General features: G+C 40.7%; 2 protein-coding genes across 2 annotated transcripts; one reads left to right on the forward strand and one right to left on the reverse strand.

The window, feature by feature from the left end:
* The first annotated feature begins 291 nt into the window (after positions 1 to 291).
* tktb (transketolase b) lies at positions 292 to 12,424 on the forward strand. Its single transcript, XM_036590803.1, has 14 exons — positions 292 to 525; positions 3,713 to 3,830; positions 4,010 to 4,123; positions 5,165 to 5,262; positions 5,382 to 5,573; positions 5,738 to 5,865; positions 6,024 to 6,220; positions 6,383 to 6,547; positions 7,306 to 7,462; positions 7,585 to 7,715; positions 7,969 to 8,052; positions 8,759 to 8,855; positions 9,007 to 9,126; positions 11,560 to 12,424. Exons 1-14 carry the CDS (start codon positions 419 to 421, stop codon positions 11,730 to 11,732), a joined length of 1,881 nt encoding a protein of 626 aa, XP_036446696.1. The 5' UTR covers positions 292 to 418; the 3' UTR covers positions 11,733 to 12,424.
* An 829-nt stretch (positions 12,425 to 13,253) lies between these two features.
* Positions 13,254 to 16,431, reverse strand: tnnc1b (troponin C type 1b (slow)). Its single transcript, XM_036590804.1, has 6 exons — positions 16,263 to 16,431; positions 15,628 to 15,658; positions 15,331 to 15,477; positions 14,167 to 14,281; positions 13,912 to 14,048; positions 13,254 to 13,582 (listed from the first exon to the last, which is right to left on the reverse strand). The coding sequence occupies exons 1-6, from the start codon at positions 16,284 to 16,286 to the stop codon at positions 13,551 to 13,553; spliced, it is 486 nt and encodes a 161-aa protein (XP_036446697.1). The 5' UTR covers positions 16,287 to 16,431; the 3' UTR covers positions 13,254 to 13,550.
* Positions 16,432 to 23,262: the final 6,831 nt, after the last annotated feature.

Here is a 23,262-nt window from a genome sequence, read left to right on the forward strand (position 1 = left end):
TATATTATTATACAGATATTTATGACAGATTTCCGTAAAGGGGATGAACTTAATGCAATCTGGCAACCCCAGAGCAGCCGTCCCAGGGCCTGAATTCCCGCACCACCTCTGCTGATCTAGAATCGTTTTTTGTCTGTCTTTCTTGACTGTCACAAAACCGGAGGAATCTGATCTGAGATCAGGCCTCCAACTCGCGACTGCTTCGTGAATGCCAGACATGATGTCTTCCTATGGTAGTCGCGGCCAATGAGAAATGGGCAGTAGGAGGAGTCTGTATTCAGCCCCGTTTAAAGCGGCTGCACAACCACGTTGCCAGGCCCCCTCACCCTGTCTCACCGAGGCAAGAGCGCTAAATTTACATTTCACTCACAAGAACACAAGTCGTGTAAGGCTTTTATTCCAACAAACACCAGTGAACATGGAAAGCTACCACAAACCCGACGAGAAAACTCTCCAGGGCCTGAAAGACGCCGCCAACAAGCTAAGGATTCACTCCATCAAGGCAACATGCGCATCAAATTCCGGGTAAGTTTTTTTGCAGTTAGGTAGCTTTCTAGCTAATATATTAGCCATTTTTATTCGGTCTAAGAACGTTTAGGGTTCGACGAGGTGACAGGTACACAAACCGACTTTATTTGCATAAATGTTTTGCACGTATTGGTTACCATAATGCGTGAGTTCTGGTTAGCCAGTTAGCTCTTAGCTACGAGGTCGTGCAGCGTGCAGCATGTGTTCACGTTTGGTTGTCATTCATTCAGTGGAGCTGTTTCTGGTCGCTTCACTAGTTAGTTAACCCACCTGTATCCAGTTCAGGTTACAGATTCCGGTAACAGGTAGTTGTAGTAAGCTAGTTCGCATCATTAGTCTGTCATGGCCCTCCCATGTGGTGAGGTGAAGGAGAAAATTGGCTTACCCTCTATTATTAGCAAGCTAACTTGACTAGATGTGCAAGACGTGCGTCGCGCCTCACGTAGCCAGCTAAGGCACTTAAAGAGGACCAGTTGGAGTAAATGGTAAAATAACCGGTCACTGTCGGTCATTGTTTATATGCTTGTTAACTGCTTTCGCGTAGACATGCCCGGTTTATTCGTGCTAACTCGCCGTTACGCAGTTTTCACTAAATGCTATCACGTGCAGGTGGGTTGGTGGTCTCGTGGTCCCCTTGGCACAGTCGGAGTTGTAGGGCATTTTTTCAACTTTTTATTATTATTTTTTCTTATTTAATGCAGAGAAGCATATATACATGAACAGAAATAACATGCATAAGGAAACATAACACCAACATTCACATACCAGAATAAAAAAAATACCATTGGGATTCAAATAAAACTGAAAAGCTTTAACACAACAACACTTATTTTGCTCCTGGCGCAAATTCACTACTGTAGATGTCATTATATAGATCTGTACATGCAAAGATCATGTATGAAGGTATTTTTCCAGGCAGATTTTATGTGTATAAAATTTAGCTATTGTTATGGTCAAGTTAATTATGAAGTGCTTATCGGGGGAGATGCATGTGGGGTCGTCTGTATCTGATTTATTGCGTCATTAAAGTACGTCATTTTATCTGCAGCACTATTAGGACTCTTGAGAAACTATCCCAGAAATCCCTTGCAGTCACTGCTGTTCTAGTATAGGCATATAATAGTAAATTATATTGAATCCAATAATTTTGAAAATTGTGAAAAAATCAGTCCTTGAGATGTAAACAGAATAATGGTTTGGTGTGAAGTGGTTCACTGTAGAGAAACTTGCTGGCTCTGATTTCTTTACAGTGGTGCTGCCGTGTCTACAACACAAATATAGCCATATTATTAACTATCCAAAACCACCAGTGAATCTTTTTAATATATTATGTTGATAGTGAAATAAATCTGAAAAAAAGATTTCTTTGGAGGACTTTTTTTTTTGTTTTGTTTTGTTTTTCTTTCTTTCTTTTATCCCTCCACCATGAATGGATTAAAATACATTCATGGTGGAGGGATAAAGGGATAAATACATTCAAATCCAAAACTTCTTCACAAATCTGTCATAAAACAATGTCCTAGACATCAGGCAGCATATACTTAATCACTTCATGTAATAACTATGTGGGAAATCTTTCAGAGGCAGTTAAACGTTTCAGACGTCTGGTTCCCATCACCACCACTGAACATTTCTTGCTCAGTAAGTTTCTCTAGGACAGAGCATTTCACACTAACCACTCTGAATGACTGTTACATCTCAACCATTTAATCATGTATATGGAGTTCCCCTATTAAAGCTGCTTGTATAAAATTCGTATAGGTTCGATTTAAATTGCTGTAGAAAACATGGATCTGTCATTTCACAGCAGTGTCTCAAAAGATAACTTAGTAAAGCTGGGCAACAGTAATGCTGCCTTGTTCATCAAAGGAACCATAAATAAGTTCTAGCTTGTTGTAATGATCTGTAAACTCATCACTTACAGTGAAGACACTTCCTTCTTTGATTTTGTTTCCTCATTCTTTTTATTGTAACAGCCAGTAACTCCTGTCTGTGTGACGTAAGCATACTGTAACCTGATTCATACCTTTAGGTACCTGAAAAGAATAATGGAGCTTGACTTACATGGCTCAGCAGTTTTCTTTTCATTTAGGATTTCCTTTTGCTCATCTTTGCTCACTTCATTTCCTTTTGCTTTTCAGCGTAATAAAGGCCTGTAGAACCCCGGATGGTAATTCATCAGTGAGATGATGTATAGTTTTAAATACTGAATGTGTTACAAAATAACATGAATGCATGTATTGTGCGGATGGCTACTTGCGCAATAACCTTGGATTTGGTTATGTGATCACTGACAAGTTGCATGGTTGGTTTCCAAACTGATCTGACCTTAGAAATCTTGCGGCTTCCTTTCGGCGTCTTATGCAACCTGCAAACAGACGGTTGTGCAATGTCCACATATGTTTTGGGAATAGAATTTTAAAGCAGTGGTACAATGAAAATAACATTAGCTCAGTTATTCCCCCAAACATAGTTGATCAACCAAGGCGGGATTTGGTGGAGCTACAAGGCTAATGTAGCTAAAAAAGCATGGAAGTGGACATATTATATTAGCCTCGTAGGTCCAGCACCAAAAAAGTGTCTGACATTTTTAGGTAAGGAAAAAAAAATTCTTATTGCCGAACCATCCCTTTGAGTTGGTGAAATTTACCATTTGTTGCGTACGATAGTTTATTTATTACTCAAATTTGTGTTTTGACTAACAGTTCAGTTCAGTTAAAAGACTGGGGCTTTGTTTTTGTACTGTCTAAAGGGCCTGTAGAGGACAGTAGCCTTGCCCCCTCTGTCTCTCACACATGCACTTTGGCCTTTTCTGCAGGACTGAATTATTCAGGTCTCAGTTATACTTAAAACAGAAACCTTCGTAGTCCCTCAGACAATTAATGTTTCCTCTTAGAAATCACCCTCCTTCATCACAATAAGCTAATATTTAGGTCAGTTGTACATGCACAAAAAATACTACATAACTAAACGTCATAACCCCTAACTTCACACACAAAGTCCCAAAAGGAAAACAGGAGAGCCGTACACAGACACTCTCGAGTGCCCTGTATTTCACAGTATGTTGAAATTAGAAATTAGGGTGATAACTGCATGCGTTTGATGTCTAACGTGTGGCAATGTTTGAGCTCATAGTTAATGGTTGATTGGCTGATTGCTGACTGTAGTGTCCTCCCCTGTTTAGGCACCCCACCTCCTGCTGCAGTGCTGCCGAGCTCATGTCGGTACTGTTCTTCCACACTATGCGGTACAAAGCTGGTGACCCCCGCAATGCCTGCAATGACCGCTTTGTCATGTCCAAGGTAGGCCTTAGACTGCTGTTGTGGTCAGTAAGACTTTTTTATTTTACTATTTTTTTTAATAAAGAGTTTGAGGTGGTTGTATTTTGGTCCGTGTAAAATGCCCTCCTGAAGTATTTGAACTGCTTTTGCAATTTGTATGTACTATTTAAACGTGTCTAACTTAATCTCCTTCATCTCAGGGCCATGCTGCTCCCATCCTCTATGCAGCCTGGACAGAGGCTGGCTACGTGAAGGAGGCTGACCTGCTTAACTTGCGCAAGATTGACTGCGACCTTGAGGGCCATCCTACACCTGTGAGTAAAGTTTCAATATATTATTGTGTTTATTATCATACAAATATTAAGAGTGAACATGGTCAGTATATATGATGGATTGCCGTGCAGCAGTGATTTGTCATCAGTTTTGGGCCGGGACGTTCGGGGTTAATACTGGACAAAGTAACATGTTGCAGTAATCTGATTACTTTTCTGTAACACACCACAGTTTAAATTCTTTTAATCATTACTTACTGTCTAAATACTTCCATTACTCATATTTTTGAAGACACGGCTATTAGTTATGCTCAAAGCTTTTAAATCATAAATTTCTTCTTTATAGATTATCCATGCTGGTGCTTGTACATAATTTACTTCCATGTACTTCCTGTAACAGCTGGCCATGTGACTCTGATCATAAATATGAGCAGTGTAAAGTTATCTTATAATTGCTTCAAACTATGCAAGTAATCTGTTGAAAAGTCTAATCAAGCTGACACAAAAATGATGTATGAAGATCTCTGTGCTTTAGAAGAGTGCTTCACCTTAACAGTCTACACTAGGTTTTTGTTCAGGAATAGCTTAACATTTTTTAATTAAAGAAGAAAAATTGTGGCAACTCTTTTTTTTTAAGAGTTTGCTGACTATTTTCTAGGTTTTTAATCAGCATCAGCCATTCGTAGTTTTAATCAAGCATAATTAAATGCGTCTTGTTCGATAGCAGGGATACGGGCAGGTTTTTTAAGTGATGGTTACTGTGATTGCCTATTTCTTTCCAAATTAAGTGAAACAACTACTGGGTTTTCTCTTATACACCCTGTGCAGGAGTGTTTAAGAGTAAACTACAAGTAAAGTAATGAGTGGTGAGAGTTGGTGAGAGTTTTTCCTGGAAGTAATAAGTAGTATAATTCCCTTACAGTTTGAGTTTAATTTGTAATGGATTTTTTTTTTTTAAATAGAGTAATTACAGCAGCACTGTCATGCACTGGGGCATCGCTATATATTGCAGTGCGCTGTTCTGTTGTTTGTTCTCCAGTTAAAGCATTGCCTTCCCTGATTTTCTGTTCTTTCTGTCTCCAGAAATTAGCTTTTGTTGATGTTGCCACCGGATCGCTGGGTCAGGGTCTTGGAGCTGCATGTGGAATGGCCTACACAGGAAAGCACTTTGACAAGTCCAGGTACAGCGACTGGTCTTCACATTGTGATCTGGCCATAGAGGAGTAGTTTTGTCTTTGCTGTCAGTTCAATGTAATTGTTTTACTTTAATTTATTTATTGAACCCCTACTTGTTGCTTAGCTACCGTGTGTACTGCCTGCTGGGAGATGGTGAGTGCTCTGAGGGGGCTGTGTGGGAGGCCATGGCTTTTGCTTCCCACTATGGTTTGGACAACCTGGTGGCAATCCTGGATGTGAACCGTCTGGGTCAGAGTGAGGCTGCCCCGCTGAAACATGATACAACTGCCTTCCAGGAACGCTGCAAGGCTTTTGGGTGAGTGCAACAAACAGTTTCCTTTCCTTTTCTCTTTTTGCCTGTTCCTTCTCTGTGGTTTCCGTCACTTCCTGATTTTAATTCCAACACCAAGGTTTCTCTCCTGTCCTGACCACATGGAGAATGTTTTATAGCACATGTAATGCATACCCATGTCTCTTTAGGTGGAACACTTACGTGGTGGATGGCCATGATGTGGAGGAGCTTTGCAAGGCTCTCTGGCATGCAGAGCGCTTCAAAGGGAAGCCCACTGCCATTGTTGCCAAAACCTTCAAGGGCAAAGGTCTCAAAGGTGGGTCAGTATGTAAATCAGAGTAAACATATTACTATGTAAACTCTCCTAATGTTCTTATTAGTGCATGTAGTTGTGATGGATGCTAATATCTTCCCTGGAATACTTAAGCAAATTTATCATGCTTGCTAAAATTTGCCATGTACTTCTGGCTTCAGGAATTGAGGATCAGGATAACTGGCATGGCAAGCCCATCCCTAAGGACCGTGTGGATGCACTGCTCGCTGAACTCCAGGCTCAGATTCAGGCTCCCAATAAACCTCTCCAGGCTGAGCTGCCCAACGAGGATGCAGCTCCTGTAGACCCCAAGCCCATCCAGCTGCTCTGTGCTCCAGAATACAAGATTGGTGACAAGGTGATCAAGAGATGAGAACACTTTTAATAGTTCATTCACAATAAGATGTTCTTATTTTTGAGATATACATAGTGCGACACCTTAAACTCTAGGCTTAGTCACTTTTTTAAGAAATAGATCATTTCTTTAGATGTTCATCTAAAACCAGTGTTTCTTGTGCAGATCTCTACTAGAAAAGCCTACGGTGTGGCCCTAAAGAAGATGGGTGATGCCAGCCAGCGTATTGTGGCACTGGATGGAGATACTAAAAACTCCACCTTCTCTGACATCTTCAGGAAAGCTCATCCTGATCGCTATATTGAGTGCTTCATTGCTGAGCAGAACATGGTATGTGTGAGCTTAACCAGAGCCTTCTCTGTCTTTTGTTAACAACTTGTGAAAATGCTTGCCATCCGTTTTCAGAAGGGCTGGGCAATAGGAAAATATTTTTTGTGCGATGATGAATCGTCACAGTATGCTTTTGAGTGTTTCGTGGATATAGTTAGATAGTTGATGCTTAACACTGATATCTGCATGTTTCATTAAAGAGAGCATTATTAGTCCCATTTCATTAGATTTAGTACAGCGCCGTATGTGAAATGTTGATTAAAGATATCCCACCCCTTATATCAGTAGGTGTAAAAGTTCAGCGAAAGTGAATCTAAAATGTTTGTGGGACAGTATGATCTAAGGGTGTGGAGGGAGGTTTATTAATACTGACCGTGCACTAAAGGAGTCTGACCTCACTGCATTGAACTGTAATCAGCTCCAGCTCTGTAATCTCTCACTGTTCATTCATTGGCCAAGTCTCTCCTTACTGCTTATCGCTCACAAGTGCTTGCTCAATAGGACATGACTTCACACAAATGCTCTGGATGATAATCTTTCCCATTCACTCAAACATGCACACAACAGCTGCTTCTGAGTAAAAGTATGATCTGATTGAACTATTTAAAATCTAATTACAGAAAAAGTTATGTACACAAGTGTTGGAGGTCCCTGAAGTTTTTGATTTAATATGCTGTAGTGATTTGTGTTTAATGATTGTGATTTAAATCACCGGTCACATTTTTATTTATTTATTTTTTCTTCCTGTGCTTACATAGGTGAGCGTGGCGATTGGTTGTGCCACCCGTGACCGCACTGTCCCATTTGCCAGCACATTTGCTGCCTTCTTGTCCCGTGCCTATGACCAGATCCGCATGGCAGCCATTTCTCAGTCTAATGTCAACCTTGTAGGCTCCCACTGTGGGGTCTCTATCGGTAAGACTGTTAATTTGTGAGTGGATGCTTTGAAGTTTTTGTTTGCCTTTTTTAGGCCTCAATACTTTTCACATTAAGTTTTTAGTTTTTTTGTGCATAATCAATCTTTCTCTTTTGCTCAGGTGAGGATGGCCCCTCTCAGATGGCTTTGGAGGACCTTGCAATGTTCCGTGCTATCCCAACATGCACGGTCTTCTACCCCAGTGATGGTGTGTCCACTGAGAGAGCTGTGGAGTTGGCAGCCAATACAAAGGTGCGAACTACGCATTTTTCTGATTTAAATAGTAGTTGTTGCGCACTTATTACATTTAATCGAATACTAGTCCTTGTGGATTGTGTGCAAGTGTAGTAGGGTTAGAATAGTTACATGCTTCATCACCACATACAGATAGTATGAGAGTTTATTTTTTAGACCGATTTCAGTTCTTTAGAATGGCAGAATGCCAGATGCACAATTGGCTGTTTGCCACTGATGGGGTTCAATAATATTATGCCCTTTTTTTCAGGGTATTTGTTTCATCCGGACCAGCCGGCCAGACACAGCAACCATCTATGAGTCAGGCGAGAAATTTGAAGTCGGCAAGGCCAAGGTAAGTCTGGTTTGAGCACTAGGCTATGTTGTCAACTAAATTAAAGGACACATGTTAACCAAAACTGCATTTTTCCTTTCCAGTTTGCATACATTACTTGTGATTGTATCTACCATTCTCCTCTCGAACAAGCACACCCTCTTGACCAGCTTTTAAACTTTCACCTGCTCTTCTGTTTCACGTACAGGCATCTCTGATGGTCAGGCTCCAGTTATATTTAAAGACAAGCTTTCAGTTCAGTTATTTGCCTGATCACATATAATTGAGCTCATCGCAAAGTTGACCACACTTATTTAGTATAGTTTACAAACAAAAAAAAAGTGAATTATTTTTCATCTGTAGTATTGAGGCAAATGTATGTAATTAAAAGACGACATGGGTCTTAGAAAAAGAAGTTTAGCTGAGCTTAAGCTGTGTCTGTCGTTAGTTGGAAGCTAACAAGTATCATCTGTTCATCACCATTATTTATATAGGATTTAATTTTCAGCTAAAATTTCATGATCAAGTCTACGGCAAGTGTAAGTTGCATCTTCTAGTAGTAGCCACATCACTTAAACAAGAGAGAACTTCTGGTCATGTTACAGCTGAGTGTTAAATGTGCTTGGAGTATGCAGTATGCACACAGAGGCTCCTGCTATGAGATTGTGAATCTCCAGATACTGTTTGTTTAATGCACCTCAGTGTTGGTTCACTCTCTGTCCTGTAGGTGGTGCGTCAGTCTGACAAAGATCAAGTGACTGTGATTGGAGCTGGAGTTACGCTACATGAGGCCCTCTCTGCACACGAGCAACTGGCCAAAGAAGGTTAGTGTGCCCTCTACTGACCAAACAGGAAACGTGCGCTTGCAGCACATCAAAATCAAATGCCTGTGTATCAAATGCAAAATAATAATTTCCATTATGGCATGCAGTCCTATTTAAAAGTTCCAGAAACTAAATTGTTTGTTTTTCTCAGGTGTGAACATCCGTGTGATTGATCCTTTCACTATTAAGCCCCTGGATGCTGCCACTATTGTTGCCAGTGCTCGTGCCACTGGAGGCAGAGTAATCACAGTGGAGGACCACTACAAAGAAGGTAAAGGGGTTCTGTTTCAGAGCTAGGAGCTTGGCTGTTTGACTGCATGTTTGTGTCAGAAAGATGTTTTAAGTGCGGCAGTTTGAATTCTGTGGTTGTGGCTGGTTTGATTATGAACAATTTGGAAACGATCAACTCTTAAGTCAGTATTTTTCCATGAATGACTTTAAATATTTAACTCTAGAGATGATGATGCAGATGATGCAGCCTTTCTTTAGATACCAATATTCAAGTTGAGTACCTTTTTTATTTAAGAGATACTAAGCTTTAAAATGAGCTATTTTTAATGTAAGCATTTCACTGAGGATCTAAAAGTAGGCCATCATGCTCAAAACTCTGATACACAGCTAACATCACATCATACTATGATTATGCCATATTTCAAAGTTGATTGCTTACAGGATTGGATAAGATATTCTTTTTCTCTCTATTATCCAATCCAGCATTTTTGACTATCAATACCTGGTATAGGCTTTGTGCTATCTCAATTTCAAAACATTTGACAGATTTAAGATTCAGTATTCAGTATGTCTGAAACTGCATTCAGACGGGATTAGTTTTGGTGTGTAAATTGTAAATTTTAAGTGTTCATCAGTGATTGTTTGTCCAGTCCGAATGTGGCATGTCAGTTGTTTTTACGGACTGTGTGCTCCTGCGTTAGAAAAGATTCCATTGCCTTTTACCTTTTTTAAAACAAGCGGTAGAAGTTAACCCCAAGCTGTCTTAATTTTGTGCAAATAGACATGTCTGTAAAATGTGATATTCTGTGGAAAAGGAGTTTAAGTATGGAGGCATTTGAAGAAGCATTTACTTGTGTTCTGTGGCTAAACTCAAGCTGATAGGTGCTGCCCTCCTCAAGTGTCCAACTCCAAACATTAAGATGTAAAAATTACAGAAAAAAGTCTGATTTTATGCGCCGATGTCTGTAAGCTGTGAATTCCCAAGCTAATTACCTTGCTGATAACATGGCATATTCACTTAAGGCAGTGATACAAATGGTTAGGGTAAATGGAATAACAGCTAAATTAAATGTTTTCCACGCTTTTCTGAGGTAAAGGCAGTGTGTAAATCAAGTCGCTACTCCAATCTGTCTTTTATACTCGGATTTCTTGTTCTGTGCATGTTGGTCGTAAAAACTATGGACGACATTTGCTAAACTTGCATTACCCCACCTGCCCATGGAGAACTAATCCTGTCTGAGTAATGCTTTACAGTTTCCATTTCCAACACAGGTGGTGAAAAAGCTTTGGTCACAAACATTGAATTAAAATGAGGTGGTCTTTTCACACCTACCTTGTTTAGTGTGGACAAATCAAACGTTTTAGTTTGATCAGTTTTGAGGTGTGAACACTTCACTGGAGCTCATGTCCACAGTATACAAATGAACCATGGTCCACCCTAAGACATGGCTTTCTGCTCCCTTCCAGTCAAACTTTGGTTCAGATTGTTGCTGGTGGGGGGCACATTTTTATGTTAGTCCACACCAAATGAGGGAATTTAATATCTGAGCATGCCTTCAGTGCATGGCAGTGCTCTACTGACACTATAATCTGTCTGTTGACTCTACAGACATTGTATCATTCTTGCAGCATGAGGTGCTGATAATCAAATGCTTTGATATTGGTTGCCTGCTGTTATCACACAAATGCGGAACACATTTTTGATAAGTGCTCATTTAAGTTCAAACTGACACAACATTAACCTGATCTGTCTTAAAGAAGCAAAAATATTGATAGTGATGTAGATCAGGGGTGTCCAGTCTGCTCCATAAAGGGCCAGTGTGGCTGCAAGTTTGAACAAGCAGGCACTCATCTGATTCTGCTTGTTTAATCAGTTGGTCTCAGTCTTCATTGAATGTAAACCACACTGGCCCTTTACAGGTAAGATTGGACACCCCTGATGTGGATGTTAAGTGTCTCCATTTTTTAATGGGTAGAATTATACATATTAAGACGATTTGTGAGGGATGGCTCTATATGTTATACTTGCAAAAGAAAGGTTCTTTTTTTGCCACTAATGAAGGCAAACGTGAAGGTAACATTTAAGTTCCCACCGAATTCTGACTGATCAAAGAACATTGTTTACCAGCCAAGCCAACTGGAAGCTACAGTCTCACAAAAACCCAAACTCTGGTGCAGAATTTGGCAAACAAACTAGGTTTAAAAACAGCCTAAGAGAGAAATACTACTACGTTTTAGATCGCCTTTTCTCCATGTTGTAGCCCACAAGGCATCTAACTCTTGCATGTGCAGATGTGCAGGGTGGGAGACGGATAATGCATTGGAGCACATGCAAAGTCCGCTTCTGTGATTGATAATTGATAAACTAAGTGGCCCCATCTATGACAGATTTACCCCTTTTGTAGATGTCGGACTGTAAACTGAGTCATATCTCTTCTGCCATTATTTAGCAGTGTCTTCTTGTTCTGCACAGGTGGTCTGGGAGAGGCTGTGCTGGCAGCAGTGGGAGAAGAGCCAGGTATCGTCGTCCATCGACTGGCTGTTAACCGTGTGCCCCAGAGTGGCAAACCCCAGGAGCTGCTGGACATGTTTGGCATCAGTACCAAGTGTATTGTCGCTGCTGTCAGACAGACCTTCGCCAACTGAAATCCTCTTCTGAAAGTCTGCCCTCCTACTGCTTTCTCCCGAACTAGCACTAACCTAGAGCTTAATCGATTCTCTTCTCTAAGAAGTTCTCCCCTGCTTGGCACGTTCTAATTAATGAAATCTTATAGATTTTCATTCCTACCCCACTTGTGTGTGTTCATATTTCACTTTATTTGGCCTTTAAGGCTTTAGATGCAGCAGCTTTTGAGAGAGTGTCCACATTGTTACACATTCATTTTAAAGCTCATGCTCAGTTACATGTTGGTAAGCATTTCATTCGTAAAATCAAGATTCCAACGTATCACTTAAGCTCAACTTCAGTGGCATTCCAGTTCTGGCATTCCTCCAGCATCTTTTCTTCCCTGCTAAAACGATCACATCATGGCTGTACTTGTCCTCTGGTCATTTCTGTCCTGTATGAGTGCTTAAATGTGCTTGCATTTGATGAGTTATTCTTAAATGATGGTGCTTAAGAGGGGGTGATAGAGAGGGCTGTAGTCTCTGTTTCATTGCTTGTGTGTAAGCTACTGAGTTATGCCAGAGTTGCTTTTGATGCAGCTGATCTTGTGATCTGATAAGATGTACCTGTATGTCATGTTACTGAAGTATTCAGTCATCGCTTGTGTGAACTTATATATATCTGGTTTGCACTGCCTTTAATATACTGTAATAAAATTACCTGTTCACACAGACTCTGTCTATTCAACATTAACAATGAGATTTAAACGTCAGTTATGGTCTTTGTTCAAGTGTTCGGGGTTAAGAATGTTATTCTGCTGTACACAAATGTTAGTGAGACAGTTGAGGAAGTCCTCCTTAAGAACAAAGTGCGTTTACTGTAAACCGGATCTGTGTCGTGTTTGTTGTATACGGTATAAAGGGCACAGATAATCTACATACAGTTAGTCGAAATAAACTGGAACCACAGGCGACTGAATTTATAGCACAAAAAAGAAAGTCTTTAAAAGGTGCACCAAACTTAAGCTAAGAGGACCCCATTGAATCTTGCAACAACTGGTCATCTGTGGTTTGCAAAATGTGTAATTTGTCAAATCATGTCTTGTATTTCTGAGCCAAAGATAAATGACAGCAAATTAGGAACATTTAAAGTATCGTTTCATTCATTTTGGTGATGTTATTGATAATATATAACATAATTCTCATTCTTATAGTAACAGTAACTAAGGCAACAACATATACATGTAACTTGAAATGCAAAGAAATTCAATGTATATGAGAAAACATATCAGGTCTCTGACAAGATGGCAAAAAGTGTCCTGATGTTAGGGAATGATCACTGTTGATAGCATGTAATGCTACTAATACCTGATCAGTGACTATCTAACTAAGTATTTTTAGGGCACAAGGCTAAAGGGGGCCTTTTGCCCCTTGTCTGGAGGCTTTCTTTTCCTTTTCTACTTCTTCCAAGTTATCCTACATGTTTTACATCTGTTGAGTATTAGCTGTTTTATGAATTTCAGCCCAGATACACTGGTGGCTTTAAATGATGGGACAAGCACACATTTTTTATTTATTTATTTTTTTAATTCATCACAAAGTTGCTGCTTTGATGTGCACAGATACACTGTTTGGACTTAAAAGCACTGTTTTAGAACCAATATATACTAAGTAGTAATGAATATTATTTACACGTTTCCTAGCATGTTTCTCAACATATGTGTGCATTAGTTTTATGTTCTCCAGATTGAGTTGAGGGCACTGACTCTGGGGTCGTGTCCCATCTCTGCGACAGGGAATGATGAGGTGGACACATGGAGCCAGTGGAGATGCATCAGGGTCTTCAGACAGGCAGAGTTTTTACTCCACTCCCTTCATGAAGTCCAAGAACTCTGTAGGTTTGAGAAGATATACAGGAATGAGATGTGGTTACCAACTCTGTTCCTGGAGATCTACCTTCCTGCAGAGTCTAGTTTCACCCACAGTCAGCCACACCTGACCAGCTAATTAACATCTTCAGATGTTCTTAATTGGCTGGATCAGGATCAGTAGTGGTAGTAAGGGGAGGAGCTGCGTGTTAGATGTAGGTTGGAACTAAACTCTGCAAGAAAGTAGGTCTCCAAGAGGAGAGTTCGTGAACACTGACTTAGAGGGTGAGCTGCAAGTAAGTGTATCTAGACATGTCCCTTATAATGTTGAACAGGCTGGCGTGAAAACATACCGTCATAGTCAATCTTGCCGTCATTGTTTTTGTCTCCGTCCTTCATGAGCTCCTCAATGTCATCCTCAGTGATTGCTTCTCCTGTAGACTCCAGCATGTTTTTCAGCTCGTCTAAGTCAATGTAGCCGTCTCCGTTTCTGAGAGAGAGAATTACACTTACTGTAGTTTTGATAAGGCAAGACAAAATTGACACAGCTTGAGTTGGTGAAGAACTGATGATGGGTGATCATTCTGGATGCTGAAGAGGTTCCTTACTTATCAAACATGCGGAAGACCTCTGCCAGCTCCTCCTCTGATTTTCCTTTGCTCTCCTCTTTCATGCAGCGCACCATCATCACCAAGAACTCATCGAAATCTACTGTCCCGCTGCCTGCATACAGCCACAGTACCTCACAATAAGCACAATGGGGATTCCGGATATCACAGTTTATGAGTTTTGAATATAAACAAGTTTGAATATGAAATTTTGGATGTGGTTGGGGTTGTTTCCTGAACTTGTTCTTATGGAGAAACATGTTTGATGCACAATTGTAGAATAGTGGGGTGCTCCATGTTGGGGGTGGGGGTTAGGGTGGGCAGTATGAAGCTGTTAGCCGCTGCTATAATAACTTATCAACCACTGATCCAAACATTAGAGGTGTAGTTCTTCTTCAGATGGATTTAATAATCAATCTATGTTATAATTCTATATGATCCTAGGCAACAAAAGTAGATCTTTATTCATGACATCTTTCTCAACTTCTAGCTAATTTTGACAGTGAGGGAGATATGTTCCCCCATCCCCAGTGGAAACTACAACTGTGATCTATTAGTAGCTTAAATGCATTCTAGATTAGGAAAACAGTGGAACTGACAACTAGGGTGCCTAAGTGGAGGAGCCCTCAAGGGCACAGGACTAGAATGTCTGCTTTGGTGTACAAAGTTAACATGTCTAAGTAATTAATATTGCAACTAAATTAATTGGCATAATTAGCCCTTTTCCATGTATGCTTGTATGCAGTTGGACATCCCTGGTCAAATCACATGTTTTGTGGATGTGAAGATAAATTACATATCCCCTACAGGGAACAAACTTCAATATGACATTTGTCTGCAAAAGTTGGTGCTGAGTTTAGCATATTTGAAAAAAAAACTCAACATAAAATTTAAAATGTGTCATAAGTTTTGCACAAGCCACATTCATTTCCCCCAATACGTTCAACAAATAACCAGTAATGTGTGTTAAAAAGTGTGGATGTGCTTATTTTCACTTAGAAAAACATGGCATTTTACCAGGAGTGCCCAAACTTTTGCATATGACTGTATAATGACCTTATACAAGATATGAAAGAGGCCCATAGATACTGCATTTCCACAGGGCTCAGAGAATTGGGGAGCAGCCTTGATTCCTTGTGTAATGTCTTGCATTTGCCAGCATACCGTCCTCATCTACTTCGTCCACCATCTCCTGCAGCTCCTCTTGAGTGGGGTTCTGTCCCAGCATCCTCATCACCTTCCCCAGCTCCTTAGTGCTGATGCAGCCATCCTCAGCGTCCTGCACGAAGATGTCAAAGGCAGCCCGGAACTCTGCCAGAGACACGTTCACACGCACACCAGGCAGACACGAGGCATGACTCGATAGCACTTAAGAGTGGTGCTGCCATGGCACCAGGTCTAAACAGAGATGTGGCCTACAACACTTCATCTATAGATAGAGACTGAGAAAGAAAGCCTTACCATTTTTCTGTTCCTCTGTCAAGTTCTCGACCTGTTATATGGAGGAAAGAGAAACAGCTGAAGGCTCTGGAGCTTTTAAACAGTAATCTGATATGTCGTGACAAGATGTCATTCCTCGGATACTGTGCGGGCTCTGATCTTCGCACGGAGAAGTTACTCATTTTATTTTTGACACCCGCGTTAACAGCATCAGCCATCGGACACCAGATACTCTAGCCTGTGTTAATCTCAGTAACTGCTGTCCTCCTGACCCTCCAATCATTCACCAGGCATTGTAGGGTATTTTTAGTATCATTAGTTTGCTTTATACCATTTGATTCATATGTGGTCAGATTTTTACATTCACTGAAGTACAGAAGCCCTTAAAATTTCACTTCGAGGCTTCATTCTGACCCCATAAGATGATTTAACCTTGAAAACTTGCGAGCTTGACGCTCAGGCAGCTTTAGTTCATTTTTGGCTATGGAAAGGTCGAAGACACAATAACCAAGATTCTCTCTGAAGAGAAGCGAAGAGGTTTTTCAATAGTGCCTATTTGTAGTAATTAGTTACATACAAATTAAACTAATTAAAGTTCCCAAATCTAATTCCTTTCTTTTTCCAGAATTCCATCAAAAAAAGTCATCATTGCTTACCGCTGCTTTATATACATCATCCATGGCTGTCCGGAGTTTGGGCTCTTGTCTTCAAACTGTTACTGCAGGTAAATCCAGCACTCCTCAAACCACGGCGGACACAGGACAAAGAGTCGCAGGGCCACCTTCCCGGTCCTTTATGCCTGGAATGGTTGTCTCAGAAAAGACAAAGCCTGCTGTCACTCCCCTTTCCTATCTGAGATAGAAGGGGGGGGAGTAGAAAAAGAAAGGGGGCAGGAGAGAATGGGGTAAGGGATGGAATGGGCTATAAATAGGGAAGAATGTCAGAGACAACAGGCAGGAGAGCATGAGTTATGACAATAAGTCCTTGGCACTACTCCCTTTGGCTGTCCAGCCAGGAGGCCCATATCAAGCTCTAAACTTAACTGCTGGTCACCTGCATTTGCCAATCACTGTTAGAAGAGCATCAGGCTGTAGGCAAGGCCAATAGACGTGAACACAAAGGGAAATGGCCATAAACAGCCAGGCCTTTGTCAAACTGCTATGGCACTGTTATTTTCACACCTGTTGCTGGTCTATTAATTCAGGCTGGAGCAGCTTTGGGGTTTGTGGAAGAGGCCTGGCCTTCAGAGAGTTGGGAACCTCTTTATTAAGCTTTTCATAGAAGAACCTTTGGGAAAATAAAAAGTTTGAAACAAATGCCAACCAAAAAAACTGGATCAATTTTTATAAGTCTGATTGAAAAAATATATTTAACCCCTTAAAGATGCAGGCTTATTACATCCTGAGGCTTATTATTCAGAAACTACAGGGACTGCAATGCAAACTGACCGGGTTACTCTTAGGTTATAAACATTTGTAATAAAAATCCTGGACTAAGGGTTGAATTTGGTAGTCCAGCTGTTTTGTGTTTACATATGTCGTTTAAATTGACTAATTAAATTGGCTAAATTTAGTAATTTATATTCAACTGCATAATATTTCAATTGCTACATGGTCCATCAGGTTATGTAAGTGACTGATAATATCTGTTCTATCAAACAGTTCTGTCTTATTTGACAAACAGTCTTTTCAGAATAAATGTATTAACTTCATCATTCACTGCTAGGCTGTGTGCTTTAGAGCACGGTTTTATTTTCCAGTCACAACAGTCATTGATACAAGTTATTCATTTTTCAGAGATGTAGATATATATTTTATATATTAGATATAAAATAATGCTTTTGTATAAGGAAGGGGAATATCAAGTGAAAATAAGAGTTTCCAAAACATTCCAAAAATGATTAAAAGATAAAGAGAAGATGGGCTTCCTGACAACCATGCGAGACCTGGTGGACACCAAAACTGTCCATCAGATAAAGAGCACTTAAAGCTTTCCTCTTTGAGAGAGAGGAAAAAAATCAAGCTCCACTCTTACTTCAGTTGGTGTTTCTGTTCAACCTTCCACTGTGAGAAGACACCACAGCACTATGGGTCTGAAAGGATGTAGCTGTGAAGAAGCTGTTCCCGAGAAAAGGAAATAATAAAGAAGAAAATATGCAAATCAAACAAAGAAACTGATTAACAATGAACTGGCCACATCAGAGTCCAGACCTCAACATCACTGAATGTATTTGGGATTACAGATTAAGACTGAATTTGGAGGAGTGGAAAAAAATCCCTGCAGATTTCTTTGAAAAACTGAAAGCAAGTCTCCCGAAAAAAGGAAGCTGTAATAACAGCGAATTGTGGACACAGTAAATACTGTATTATATTTAGTTGTTGAGGCTTCAGTTCAATAAGCGTTTCCTGATTGTCTTCCTAACATTGAAAATTTTTTATTGGCTATTTTGACTGGACATCAAATAGATGAAGCTTGGACTTTTGCACAGTACTATATGGTTTGTTCTGCTGAACTGGTTTAAAGTCAACACATGTTGGACTTTGACTTAGAAAATATGTTTCAGTAGTGACAGTTCTTGATGTTAAGTACTGATTTTCAGACTTTTGGACATATTTACTTCAAAACAAAGGAATCTAACTGCTCACCAAGTGGCCGTGAGGGACAGGGATGCAGCCTCACTTCCTACTCTAAAAAGCAGGGGTGTGGCTAAAATAAGGCTCCGCCTATGGACTAAAACTGTGTTTCGGTAGTGACATGAAAACCTGGGAGGGCATTTTAAAAATATTTTTCTTATAATTTAAAAATGAAACTAACGAGAAATCTAAATCTTTCACCTTCACTTTCAAAGAAATCATAACAGTCTTTTAAAAAACATTTAAAAAAAATGTAAGTATTGTTTCTACAAAATTTAGGGCTTAGGGTTTGGGACAGACACCTTCCAAATGATAGTTCCCTATGAATTATGATTTTGTACATATTTATCTTATTAATATCTCTATTCATGCTTTATGTTTAAATAGATCATAATGTAGTCCTCATAAACATCTAAGATCTGAATACTTAATTGTTTTTTTATTGTGGGACTGCAGTATGTACTAATTTGGTTGAATGGTCCATATATTGTCTTATCTATCTATCTATCTATCTATCTATCTATCTATCTATCTATCTATCTATCTATCTATCTATCTATCTATTTCTCACTCTCTGTTTCTCCCTCCCTCCCTCCCTTGTTTTTCACAGTGTCACTCAGTGTCACGCTAGGGTAGCAGTGTTAAGGCCGGGTTGGGTGAAGGCTGCAGAACTGACGTCATAACACGCACACAGCTGCTGTGGGTCTCCTCTGGCCTTAACAAGCAAAGGCCATCCAGTTCTCAGCTCTGCACGAAAGCATGCGCCAGAGTGGACACAGTGTAAAGTGTGTTATCCAGCACACATTTACATCACAAATCATTTCTCTTAATGACCCATTATCTAACAGTACAACCTCGTCTCATCCTCTCCACTGTCTGCGCACTGCAAGCTGAGCTGGTGACCTAATATTTATCTAATCTGCTCCAGAATATCAGCAGTGTGCTGACAATAACAGGTAGCTTGTGGTTTGTGCTCGTATTTTCCACACTCTGCATACACCAACCACGGCCACCTCACACTGAGAACATGTCACAGCTGAGGAGCGGGCAGGGGGGAGGGGGCGATATACTGGGAACACGGGCGAGTGGAGGAGGCAGAGAGGGGGGCTGGACAGTCCAGCAGGACGGACTACCCTGGTATTTCAGTTTGGACAGGAGTCTGGGTGGTTTGTCAGATAGTTAAAATAACACAGTTTGCCGGTGTGCCGGTGTCTTCACCTGTGTTTGTCTGGAGAGTCTCTCAGGGTCATCCATCCACACTCACACTTACAGGAACACAGACGCAGTACTGCTCACACACAGAGGCATTGTTTATTTAGCCTGCCCCCACAGCTAATTTGAGACAAAGCTGGGAAATAATCTACATAAAACTCAGCCTACAGTGTTTGTGTACTGTGTCCTCCTAGCGTCTTCTTCTATTTGCAGAAGAGCTTAAATTAAACTGTGATTTGAAACATCATTTCCAGCAAACCCAAGAGGTGAATCCTGCTATAGTAAATAATGTATTATTTATACAGTTTGGGGTTATATTCGGTTGTTTGTTAAGCCGTACAGACGTTTGAACTCACCTCAGCTCACCTCAAAATTATTATTATAGCAGGTTTCGTGTATTTTAAAAGTATCACAAGGCAGCTTTCCAGAACAGAAAACTGTAATCAAAACATAAAATGAAAAGACTCAATATAACATCAACTCTTCAGTGTTTACTGTGTCCACTCTGTGCCTTTATTACAGCTTTCTTTTCAGACTTGTTCTCAGTTTCAGGTGTATATATATATATATATATATATATATATATATATATATATATATATATATATATATATATAGGAAAAAAAAATAAAAAATAAAAAAAAATATATATATATATATATATATATATATATATATATATACTGCTGTTTTTGGAAGAAAACCTTGTATCTCCAAAATGGTAACTTTACAGGAGAAGAAAAAACATACTTGACTTTTAATGTAAGTCAATGGAGAACCAGAATTTTTTCCAAGTCCTTTTGGGTCATTTATCATGAAATTTACACACAATGTAAAGGGCAATAGGCGTTTTCAGATGTCAAAAACTGAAAAACGACAAAAATGGAGATACAAGGTTTTGTTCGACATACATATATACACCGATCAGGCATGACATTATGACCACCTCCTTGTTTCGACGCTCATTGTCCATTTTATCAGCTCCACTTACTATATAGGTGCACTTTGTAGTTCTACAATTACAGACTGTAGTCCATCTGTTTCTCTGCATACTTTATTAGCCCCCTTTTACCCTGTTCTTCAGGGTCAGGACCCCCATGGACCCTCACAGAGCAGGTACTATTTGGGTGGTGAATCATTCTCAGCACTGCAGTAACACTGACGTGGTGGTGGTGTGTTGGTAGTTTGTGTTGTGCTGGTCTGAGTGGATCAGACACAGCAGTGCTGCTGGAGTTTTTAAACACTGTGTCCACTCACTGTCCACTCTATTAGACACTCCTACCTTGTCAGTCCATCTTGTAGATGTAAAGTCAGAGACGATAGCTCATCTGCTGCTGCACAGTTTGTGTTGGTCATCCTCTATTTCTTCATTAGTGGTCACAGGATGCTGCCCACTGGACGCTGTATATTTTTGGTTGGTGGACTATTCTCAGTCCAGGAGTGACACTGAGGTGTCTCCAGCAGTGCTGTGTCTGATCCACTCATACCAGCGCAACACACACTAACACACCACCACCACATCAGTGTTACTGCAGTGCTAAAAATGATCCACCACCTAAATAGCACCTGCTCTGTGAGGGTCCATGGGGGTCCTGACCACTGAAGAACAGGGTAAAAGGGGGCTAACAAAGTATGCAGAGAAACAGATGAACTACAGTCTGTAATTGTAGAACTACAAAGTGCACCTATATAGTAAGTGGAGCTGATAAAATGGGCAATGAGCGTAGAAACAAGGAGGTGGTCATAATGTTATGCCTGATTGGTGTACACACAGTATCTGAATTTTGAATTTTGAACATTACCTGATAAATTGTTCCATAGTTTTCAGGGTTTTGCATGCAGTTGTCTTTTCTCCTGCTGTAGATTTTTATTGAACACATTGGTTTTCTCAAGTAAGCTATAAAGTTAGTGACGTTAGCTTAAAACCCTCGTGTCAGGATGCTATACGTTCAGGAAAGCTGGCTGGCCAGAGGGATGCCAACTAGGCTGGAAAAGACTGTGAAAAACATATAGCTGCTATATAAACCTGAATAGGTGTTATTCTTGTTGTAGCTAGTGTTTTCCAAGCAAACATTAAGGGAGTCACAAGGCTCTCTCTCACTCTACAGTGATTCCCTGTGGTCAACATTGCGCTTGGTGGTGACCCCCAGAGCATGTATGTGGGTGTGCATGACCTTATATTCCGTCTCTCACAACATATAACTCTTTATACTCCCATAGTGCTTGTTTTTTACTATGGCAAGTAAGAAATGTCCACTCAAATTTGAGGGCCAGTTTCTTAGACTTAGACTAAAAATCCAGTTTATATTAAGATTAGACTTAGTCTGAGGTTGGGAAACCAGCCAATACAGTCAGAACTCAGGCTAGACAGCAGGAAGTTCTGTATATCATTTCATATTTGCAGCTGTTCTAATTACATTGAATTATGGAGTATTTTGAGCTGCGGGTATGTATAGCAGCGGGTGATTGGAGGAGGGGAGCTGTGTGTCGGAGGCCGAGAGACACTCCATTTGTGTGTCTGTCTCCCTCTGTTTGTCTTCTGAGTTAGACAGCGCTTTCTTTATTTTTGGCCCATGTCTTTCTGCTTTTCGGACGTATGTGCCAATGGCCTTGTGCCAGGCAGGAGTATGCTGAGGGTGAGACAGACTCTGGACGAGCCAGCCTGTCCACTCCCCTGTTTTGCACCCCTTTTTCGTATCTCCCTCATTTGTCCATCTCAAGTGTTACAAGGTGTGAACACTGTGTCATTCTGGCATGCAGGATGTTACCAACCCCCCAACATCACTGTCAGCAGTGTCTCTCTTTCTCTTCTACTGCCTCTTCTACTGCCCCCCTCTCTCTCTTTTACTGCCCCCCTCTCTCTTTTCTTCTGCCTTTCCCTTTCTCTCCCTCTCTCTATCCTGCCTCTTTCTCTTTTCATCTCTTCTACTGCCTCTGTCTTCTACTGCCTCTCTCGCCTTTTCTCTCTTATGTACTGCCTCTCTTTATATTCTACTGCCTTTTCTCTCTTTTATTGCCTCTCCTTTCTCTCTCTCTCCTACTGTCACTCCCTCTTTCCTACTGCCTCTCTGTTCTCTCTGTTCTACTGCCTCTCTCTCTCTTCCATTGCCTCTCTCTTTTTCTCTCTTATACTGCTTCTCTCTGCTCTATTTCTCTTTTCTTCTTCCTCTCTGTCTTTCTATTCCTCTCTATTCTCTTGCCTCTCTCTTTTGTACTGTTTCTTTCTTTTACTGCCTCTCTTTTCTACTGCCTCTCCCTTTCTCTCCCTCTCTCCATCCTGCCTCTTTCTCTTTTCATCTCTTCTACTGCCTCTGTCTTCTACTGCCTCCCTCGCCTTCTCTCTTTTATTGCCTCTCCTTTCTCTCTCTCTCCTATTGTCACTCCCTCTTTCCTGCTTCCTCTCTCTCTTCCACTGCCTCTCTTTCTTTTTCACTCTTATACTGCTCTACTTCTCTCTTTTCTTCTTCCTCTCTCTTTCTGTTCCTCTCTGTTCTCCTGCCTGTCTCCTGTGTACTGTTTCTTTCTTTTACTCTCTTCTGTACTGCCTTTCTCCTCTACTGCCCCCTTCTACTGCCTCTCTCCTTTCTACTGCCTCTGTCTTCGACTGCCTCTCTCCCTTCTACTACACCTTTCCTCTCTTTCTTGTCACCTCTCTCTTCTACTGTCTCTCTCTCTTCTCTTTCTTACTCTCCTACTGCCTCTCTGTCTCATTGCCTCTGTCACTGCATCTCTTCACTCCCTATCTTCTACTGCCTCTCTCCCTCTCTCTTCTGCTGCCTCTCTCTCCTACTGCCTCGCTCACTCTCTATTC

The sequence above is a fragment of the Colossoma macropomum genome, unplaced genomic scaffold (assembly GCF_904425465.1).
Source record: "Colossoma macropomum unplaced genomic scaffold, Colossoma_macropomum, whole genome shotgun sequence".
Taxonomy (NCBI): Eukaryota; Metazoa; Chordata; class Actinopteri; order Characiformes; family Serrasalmidae; genus Colossoma; species Colossoma macropomum.

Bases quoted from the DNA above. Each gene is read 5' to 3' on its own strand.
- tktb (XM_036590803.1), top strand. From the start codon at position 419: ATGGAAAGCTACCACAAACCCGACGAGAAAACTCTCCAGGGCCTGAAA. The intron at 6,221-6,382 runs GTGATCAAGAGA...TTTCTTGTGCAG, and splicing joins AATACAAGATTGGTGACAAG to ATCTCTACTAGAAAAGCCTA. The intron at 6,548-7,305 runs GTATGTGTGAGC...GTGCTTACATAG, and splicing joins TCATTGCTGAGCAGAACATG to GTGAGCGTGGCGATTGGTTG.
- tnnc1b (XM_036590804.1), bottom strand. From the start codon at position 16,286: ATGGATGATGTATATAAAGCAGCG. The intron at 15,478-15,627 runs GTAAGGCTTTCT...TGTCTCTGGCAG, and splicing joins GACAGAGGAACAGAAAAATG to AGTTCCGGGCTGCCTTTGAC. The intron at 14,282-15,330 runs GTATGCTGGCAA...GGCTGTATGCAG, and splicing joins GGACGAAGTAGATGAGGACG to GCAGCGGGACAGTAGATTTC.